Below are 9,518 nucleotides of genomic sequence, written 5' to 3'. Positions count from 1 at the left end.
TTTCAAAATTACCTGCTTTGGAATGAAAATAATATTTTTCTGAAGTTTTGTCCCAGGAAAGAATTGCACACGCATTTGTATATCTCTGTAGAGATCTCCAAATAAGCACTTTCAAAGAGTGGTTTGTTGGCTTGGTTGGTTGGTTGGTTTCTAAAAACAAAACCATGTAAGACTGAGCCAAATGAGCACGGACACTCAATAGCTACTGGTTGTTCTTGGTGTTTGTTTTAATTCCATGCCTCTCAAGGCTTTTCTACGAAATCTTTGCCAAAACTGTGTTTTGGTGCTATTTGGATTTCAGCAGTCTGGTGTTTCTGGAAGAACACTGTTTGTCCTCTGTAGCTAAATGCTTTGTTTTGTTGCTTTTAAGGTCCATCCATTAGAAATGGCAATGATTAGTAACTCTTCCAAAACAAAAGAAACTTCAGTATTTTAGGGAGAGACAAAAATAAGCATAACTTAAATAACAGAGTTTGTTCTGTGTTGTAAGGAGATGTGGAGCTTGTTGGAACAGGTCTGGCAGTGAAGGATGTGTACATGAGAAGGAAAACAGCCCTTACTGCAGAAACTTGTTCTAGGTATACTGGTACCCCTGTGGGCTGGGAGCCTGAGCAAGGTGATCCCTAACCCTGAGGTCTGTGTCAGCTTGCAGCAGGTAAATACAACAGCAGCATCAGAAGCTGCTCCCCTCTCAGGATGCAAAAGTGGTCTGGGATAGGGAGAGCCACACTGCGAACAGGGATGCTTTCTGCATGCTGCTTCCCCCACACCTTCCACCTTACTTGGAGGTCCTGGAGAAGTGCTCTGCCAGCACAGAGAGGACTAAGAGGAGGGAGAGGGCTTGGAGGGATCAAGTGCCAGATAAAAAGCAGAAGGGAGTATTTCTGGAGCCATGTAGGAAGAGGAGGGGTGTGCAGAGTTTGGTTGCTAAATGCTGTTATCACATTTCATAATTGCATAATTTGATTTCTTCTTACTCAGTATTGGTTGCAGATTCAAACTGGAATTAAGATTCCTGTCTGGTTACGGACTTAATGGCTTATTTAACATTAGAGAAATGTCAAATCCCGACAGCATATGAAGGTGTAACCACTAAGCAGAACTTAGTACAGAGCAGCAAGACTTGTTCAGGCAACACATGAGCTTTCGATGTTGTAGGGTAACCTGTATCTTTCAATTCCTGGTTAATCCTTAGCTTAGTTTTCACTGCTCACTTCTTGATAAAGTTTGGTTCAGCTCACTTTGCATATAATGTGGGACTTTATGTTCTCCCTCAGCTTTGGTAAGTCAAAGTGTTCACTTTCCACCACCACAGCTCCCAAAAGCTATTTGGGAGTGAAACTTGGTCAGAATGGAGCATCTAATTTTTGCAGTCAAGCTTGTAAGATCTGTAAAAAGTTGAAAAAAATCAGTTCTTAAACTAAAAAGTTGAAAACTGAAATGCCAAGTTGACAGTGGAACATGAAAGTTTTTGGGGGAAGGAAAAGAAAAGTTTATTCAAAGTTTTGCATTTTCACACTTTAATGTTGTGTATATGCATTATGAAAGGCTTCTGTTTCATGGAGATAACGTTTGTTTTTTCATATCAAGTCTCCAAGGCGATTTGAGTTGGGCATGCTGCATTCTTGTAGAATGCTGTGCTCAGGTAAACGTGGTACTTTCAGTCCTGCTTTGTTACTAGACGCATCAACATTGGCAAACCAGACTGCTGAGAACCTGTTGAACCTAGTGTTTCTCTGGGCTGGTGTGTTTTGGTGATTAACAGAGTATGTCAGTGTACAGACAGCAAGCTGTGTTGGTTTTGGAGCACATGCTGGTACATGAAAGCCAGTATTGACTGAATAACAGATTGATTATGGGAAGAGGAGAGCAGAGCACAATTTATTTTGCTCTCTGTTTGCAGTTGCATAAAGGAATGAGGTATAAAGAAGAATTCAAGGATTTCTCCTTATCTGCTCTTTTTCTCATGCATTTTCCTGTTACAGTTATCTTTATTCCCTGTTTCCCTACATGTTAAGCCACATGTGATGATCTTTTCTCCCAGTCAACCCCTTTGCCATAAAGGAGTTGATGACAAGTTGTGTCTTTTGCAGGAGAAAAAAAGAAAGGCTGTGATGGATGATATCTCCATACTGTTGCCTGTACTTACCTGTGATTTTTTTGGCTGGGTTCCTCTTTCTTACCCTGGTGCTGCTGTCGTTGTGTCAGAGTGCTTTATTCTGCCTTACTGACAGACATCTGTGAAGGTTGTGTAGCTTTGCGAGTGCCTTTTTGCAGGGGCTGTGTATGCTGAGTGTGCTGCCTCTGTAGCACTGCTGAGTCCCTCACAGGCCATCTGCTTGATAGAGGTGTGCAGCTCCAAGGCGATCTCACAAAGTCTGCATCCTCCCTGCCCTGACAAGCTTTCTGCCCAGTCTGACTTCTACCCAAAGGGCTTTCCAATACGATCCTACTGATGCCATAGTTCTTTCCAGGCTCTGCTTATTCCAGTGTTAGAAACTGCTGGAGGCTGGGTGATTTCCCAAAGTGTCTAAGGTGGGTCACAGCTAAGTGACTGCAACAAGGCACTCTGTAACCAACATGAGCCAGAGGTAACGGAGTGGTGCTGAGAAACAGAGGTGTTTCATGGCACTGAATCAGGGTATGTCTGAAGTTGAGGCACAGATGGTTGCCCTGAGGAAGGACTCTTGCCGTTCTCCATTTACTGGTTTATTCTTGGCTGTGGTAACAAAGCAGTATCAACAGCAGGAGATAGGCATGCAAACTGTATGAATGCCTCATCTACATAATGGCATAATATTTTTTAATCATAATTTGTAATAATAAATAGGGTACTGATGCTGAATTTGTTGGCAATGTTATAAGAATTTATTTAGAAACTGTAAAACAGCATAAACTTACATGTCAGGTTTTTCAAAAGGGTAATAATAGTAATAATACACAAAGTTTTAGTTGGACCAAAAGACAAAAAGCAGTTTGTTTCTAATTCAAAAAATACAAACGTTTGCTACAGGTACAAAATTATAAAAAGTTTGTATTTTCCTCTTGATCTGGTGACAGACACATATAGCAGAGATGTATATTTCACCAGCTCCAAATTCATATAAGCTATGGGAAATGACAGTAAAGAAAAAAAATGTAGTTAAGAAGACAGAAACAACTTCTTGTCTTTCATTTAACCAGAATTGAACACCATTATCTTATTCCTTTGCAGTTTTTTAGTTGCCAACATTTAAATTAGTGTTACTCATGCTTCATATAACAATCAGAAATAACAGCAGGTTTACCTCATGCATTTATTTTTAGTATTCATCACATAATGTCTTCTCACCATGCTACCTAGAAAGGTTAGTGTTTTTATTGACAACATTTAAGGGAGGTGGAGGATAAAGGAATGCAATCAGGCTTCAGGAATATTTCTATCTACTGCTTCACAAGCAAATGTTAGAAATTCTCCAATTAGCATTAAAAATAATTTTTAAATTAATTCTGCTTGGAACTGTTTGCAATAACAAATATAACAAAAACGTCGTTTAACAGAAGGAGAAAATGCTGCTGAGTGCCTCTGTCAGTGAAACACACATCTGTCTCCTGTATTGTGCAAAGATGCAGGAGCCCCACACATCTACTCTCTGAGGTTTGCATATGGGCTTCTGCACCTGAGAAGACCAAGTGTGTCTTATTGATGATGGATTTGTGCTTCAGGCTGCTGCTCCACCTGCTTGGGTGTATGCAGCGTTCAGTAGAGCTGGGCAGAGGAATCACCAGAAATGCTGTCAGTAAAAACTAGAAGCAGCTCGCCTTTTTTTCCCAAAAAAAAGAAAAAAAAAAATAAGACTCTCCATCTTTGTCTGGTAATTTTCAGTGACAAGTGCCCTTCGCATTTGCAATGTGGTTGATTTGTAACTAATCTCCCTTCCAAAGCTGATCTAGCCAAGATGCTTGGTGTTTTCATATTATCTTGCCTGGTTCAAAATTGAATTTTTTGGTTTTGCTATTTAAGCAGAATGCTGCAAAGCTGGTAAGGCCTGAGATAAGGTCTAACATCTCTCCTTCCTCATCTTTCTGTTTGTGACCAAAGGACATACTAGATGGCACCAGAACGCTGCTGTTGTTACCAGGTTGTGGAATTTTGCACCCCTTCTCACAGGGATGGGTGATCTGAACTGTGGTCCAGAAATGCACTACCTCTTGTTGGCAGTTGCCAACACAGTGTTTTTCATACAGTGGTGGTGGCAGCTTAGCCTTAATCTCATCTCTCTTACCTTGTTTAAGAAATATTATCATGTAAGAAAGAAAGAAAAAAAAAGCTGCGTCTCACGTTTCTTCTTGCTCTAGGACAACTCAGAAACCAGAGTATGGGGTGCTCTCTGCCATCTTTACTAACTATGCTTTGAGGAAAAAAGAAATAAATTAAAAAACAACTTACACAGCACTACCACAGAACTCTATCACCAGCCAAGAACAAACTACAGCAATACACTATCATGGCGTTATTTACAGCATGATGGAATGTTATGCATATAATAAATTACATTTAATACTTTTCCTCTTAAACTCTGATATATGTAAGCTCATGCTTATTTTATTTATTTTGTTCAGTCCAATATATTTTCCTCTATGTATCTTAAGTGCATAGGCAAGTATAGGAGGTGACAGTGCTGTTTGCCTATCTTTTCTGTTTTCAGAAGCCAAATTGCTTTCCAAATTTGTAATACATCACAGTATGCTACTGTCCTCACTGACATGTATTTTATAGTACATACCTTTCCACAGCAGAAGGAGCAAGGGATTGTCAGCTATGTGTGTGCTTATACTGACATTAAGTCTTACTAAGAGATCTTCTTGTGAGCTCTTTTCAAGTTGATGAGGGAAAAGGAGGAAGTGAAAATTGTATAGCATTGCATGCCTTGGGAAGTCTGAAGTGCTCCTGAAATTAACGGAAATTTGCAGAGGAAAGAGCCAGGAAGAAGGGTCACAAAAGGCTAAGGTTGGGGCTCCCAGGGATAAGTGAAAACTGGGAGTCCTTTGCTGCTCTGCAGGACAGAAAGTTCAACTGCTGTATTTATTTTGCAGCTGTTTAGGATTCCAAACTGGCGTATGCAGAAGTCAAGCTTTGTTTTGTTAATAAGGGGAGGGCCTGTTTCTGTTTTGGTGGGGTTTTTTTAAACATTAGTCAATTTACAGCTACCTTGTGTGGGCTCTGTACCATAGTGGATGGGATTCATCCCAGTGCAAAAGGCTTTGCTCTCCTGCTTGTAAGAAGCAACCTGGCCTCTAGGAGCTGAAGAGTCCCATAACAGGCAGCTTTGTGTGGGCCCAGGTGCCAGAGGAGCTTGGAGTCACAGAGAGCTGCAGAAATCCTCTGAGGAAACAAAAGGCAGAAGAGCATACAAAGTGGTCCCCCTGGGTATCTATGCCACTCTTCTGCTCTCTGTGTTCTCCCTCGACAGTCAGCAACACAGTTTCTGCAAGGACTAAAGGCTGACTCCCTCCTAAAGAAAGGATTTGGAGGAAACAAAAACTGACATAAGAGATACTGTAGATGAAGGACGTGCAAACTGGTGGGTTTATAATGAGATCAACCTTGGGGAAGATGCCTGCAGAGAAGGAAACTACCTCCAGCCTGAGCAGAGCAGTGGGAGTGCCCCACCTCTTCCCCACCTAATGCTGTTCTGCAAAGGGAAAATTCTGCTCTTCTTTATGTTCAGATGGCCCCTGCATGCTCTGCATAAATATTCACGTGTGGAATTGTTAGTTTCCTAGAGTAATTCTAACTACTTAAGTGTTATTTCTGTTAATCAAACTATGAAAATGTATCCAGCTGAAGTCACAAGAGTGCACTCTATGAGGATAACTGGTTTATTGCTACAGGCCATGCCAAATGTAAGTCTTTGATTGTGTACACAACCAACCCATGCAAACACTTTGTTTAGTTTCTGACCTAGGGTAAGGTAGTCTTACTAATGCAGGTAGCCTACTTCTAAGTGTATTCATTTTAATTGATTTGCATTTCTGCTAGGTTAAAAGGAGACTATAATGGTAGCTACCCTACTTTTGTGAATGCTAGAATGAGTAGAGGGTAAAAACCGAGCTTCTCTACTCACTGTTTCTACCTACTGTCCATATATTCATTAGAAATTAACAACATGTCACTCAATGTGTTCTCCTCAAGATATAATACACCAGGAACTGACACCAAAGCAACTATGAAAACAAAAATTGAGTACTGCAAACACTTCTAAAACACATTCAGAATTAATTTTAAACATGGATGAGGATTGGAAAGATGTAAATTCATTTCTGTTTCCTTTACAGAGGTTGGGAGTAAAGACAAAGGTTCTGTCCCAAAACAAACAATGCCCGTCTTTTTTAATTCAAGTGAAAGTGGAGTGTCTTCCATATTAAAATTATCACAGGATGTTTCCCAATATAAAAAACTATGTGCAATTTATGTACAATATTCCCATACACTACTCTGACTGGCAATACTCAAAGCCAGTGCTATGATTACAACTGTTAGATTCATAGAAGAGCACACTCAAGAGGAAATTTGGGGTCTGGTAGCATTCCAGCTGAGGTAGGTTAAAACAGACCTGCTAATTAGAAAATCTTGCATGAGTTCGTATGGTATTGAATGAAACCGAAGATTATAACACAGTTGGTCTCTTGATATTCTTTATGAAACCAAGATAAGCATAGCACAGTTATTCCATTGTCTACAAGTTTACTAATACAATCCATTCCAGACTTTAAAGGAGTACTGTTGCTTTCTCACTTAAAAGCGTATGTGATTTTTACTCCATTGTTGGTTTTATTTCCTATTTCAGTCTTGACGTTGCTGAAGGTGCGCTGCTGTTCTGCAGAAGTGGGCTACAGGATGCTTGGCTGGTTAGAGGCAGCAGGATGGCAGAGTGCTTTGTGTCTGTGCAATAGCCAAGTTCTGTTCTGGGCTGCCTTCCTCTTCCCACGATGGCTGTGAGATGGGATGACCCAAGGGAGGATTCTGGCTGCTCTGCCACAGAGAAGCCTTGCCATCACTCAGCACTAGCTGAGTGATGTGCTCCAGACAGAGACCAGCAGTGGGCCTGCAGAAGGATATCTGGGGGCTGGCAGGCTGCCTGAAGGCGGGCCTGGGCTGTTTGTCCTGTGGCTGTGCTTTAATGCAAAGCAGTAAGCTGTATTTTGGTTAGAATATTTGTTTTCAGGTTTAATAATTACATGCCTGATAACAATATGCGTGTGCGTATACGTATGCTTGAAGAGGAAAACTTGTATAAGCAGCAGGATTTCAAAAAAGGAAATAGTACATTGATAGGATTTGAGAGTTTATGCTTTTCTTGTTTGATAGCACCACATTTCTATAGGGTTAGAGTGACAAGAGTCCAGGATGTCATGGGCTCACCCAGTCTGCTGCATCTTGTCCTCACGCATTGCCGCTATACACACACACACACTTGTGTACATTAACTGGGTTCAGAGAAAACAGAGCACACAGGCAAACCAATGTGTTTGCTGACAACTGCATGCACGTGACAGTGCCATGGCTGTGAGCAAAGATCACTGTCAGTCAGACTCCAGTTGTGACACCTGGAATGGCTGCTCATTTTCATGGGACATGCCAGGCACTGGTCAAGTCTTGCAAAAGATTTATGTCCCAATCCAGAAAAATTCTTAAGGACAGGTTTTGCATTACTGCTATTAATCTCTCTCAAGTGTTTCATTAGGATCAAGACATTAATTAGCTCACAGTAATCTAATAGAAAATTAAGGCTTCAGATCTCAAAGCTACATTGGAACTACAGCTGCACAGGGTTTATCAGGATCAAGGCTGGAAAGCAGCATTTTTCAATGTGGGAGACTTTGCATGTGCCATATTTAAATAAATCTCTTATCATTTCAGTTCAAAGGAATCTCCCTTGCACTGTTTTTTGAGAGTTGTGCTGATAACCACAATCAGCTCTTCTGTACGTGTGTCCACAGTCATGCCTAAATAACAAACACTAAAATGTATCACGGATGTTTTTCTTTCTACTTTCTGTATCTGAATTCTGCTTGTATCATGATGTTAGCTAAAATGAGCCCAACTATTTCATGGCAGTGTTTGGGAACCAATCTTGGTCTTGTTGCAGATAATAAGGTAAGTTCTGCCACTGAATTCTAAGGAGACATTATCCTATAGCTTACTGCAGTCTAGAGCCAGAAGGAATAATTCATGGTCATTTGAGCCCCTGAATGTAATTGACAACCAGGAATTCTTGGGCATGTAGCCTCCACTTCAGCCGTCAAAACATATGCTTTCTTTATTTAAGGACTTCAGGTGGCAAGGGAATCCAGTTCATCTACTGGTAAACTGCTCCAACATCCGTTGTCCTTCAGTCTCACCCTTTTTTTCCAGCATCCCGGATATTTAAGCACAAGTCCAGCCATGGGAAAGCAAATACACTCATTTAACCTTTTGCTTTACAGATGCGTTCGTGTGTGTGTGCACATGAGTGTACATATGTATGCAACGCAGAGCAGGTATGTTCAGTACCCATCTGCAGTCGAGTGCCAGCTCAGTGGATGTGCTTGCTATGGCTGTTAAATTGAAAATGGAGTGGCCTGGCTCTAACCAGCCCATTATTCAGTGAGCAACATGCTGCACAGTGTTTTAAGTCAGGGACGAGGATGCTTTTTTACTGACTTACTGAAAAGTGCCAAAACACACGGAGAAACCTTACAGAATCCAGCACAGTGTCAGACGGGGACTTCATTAGTTGTTGGGCAACTTGGACTGTTTTACAGATTGTGGCACCTCCAGTCCTGTGTGCAGGGTCACCTGAAAAGAAGAAATAACATTAAATTCAAAACTGAGACATCCTCAGCAAAGAGCATTTGTGAAGGCAAAGTGCAGGTAAATGACATGGAACGGGCTGCAGGACTGCAGGTCCAAGTTTAAATCAAGACTATTAATGGCGATGATATCTAGTCCTTGAAATAAACAAGTCTCCTTCCTCCTTCCCTCCTGAACACTTTGGGACCTAGATGCCAGGTGTCTGTACCTTTTCCCAAATCTAGCCACCAGTTGTACGTATCCAGAAGTGCTGCTTGCTAGATACAAGGTGGATGGGGCCTCTGCATGAGGGATCTCAAGTGCTTCAGGACAGAGGTCACACAGTGGAGCCCATCTACATGATGAGTGTTCCATCATGGCTGTCATGGTCCTGCCTGACCTAAGCTGACCTCCTTCAGTCCTCAGGCTCCTGGGTATTTCCACAGGTTCTCTCTTACACTGCATCCAGCTTCTAGCCATGAGCAGTGGTCTTGAAAATGCATTATATTTAAAGGCAGTTCCTCCAAGAGGAAAAACCTCTTTTACACAGAGCACAAGAATGACATGCTGACTGGGTCTTCTCTGTTGCACTACTTCCCTAACCTATGCTGCCTTTGCTCTCCTTACCACTGTGCTGTTCACACTGCAGTCATTTGCCAATGTTAACTATCTCCACACGTAAGATCTAGGAGGAATTAGAATG

The 9,518-nt window shown here is 41.4% G+C and overlaps 1 protein-coding gene across 8 annotated transcripts in view; it reads right to left on the bottom strand.

The window, feature by feature from the left end:
* Positions 1-2,845: 2,845 nt before the first annotated feature.
* The window catches only part of TRIM67 (tripartite motif containing 67), a 41,574-nt gene continuing 34,901 nt past the window's right edge, over positions 2,846-9,518 (bottom strand). For all 8 annotated transcript variants that reach the window (XM_048298473.1, XM_048298477.1, XM_048298475.1 and 5 more), the window contains exon 10: positions 2,846-8,821. In XM_048298473.1, coding sequence (XP_048154430.1) covers positions 8,756-8,821 — 66 coding nt within the window. In that variant the 3' untranslated portion in view covers positions 2,846-8,755. The remainder of the gene's footprint in view (positions 8,822-9,518) is intronic.

This window comes from Corvus hawaiiensis, chromosome 3, assembly GCF_020740725.1.
Source record: "Corvus hawaiiensis isolate bCorHaw1 chromosome 3, bCorHaw1.pri.cur, whole genome shotgun sequence".
Taxonomy (NCBI): Eukaryota; Metazoa; Chordata; class Aves; order Passeriformes; family Corvidae; genus Corvus; species Corvus hawaiiensis.
This window is presented reverse-complemented; position numbering and strand designations above follow the sequence as displayed.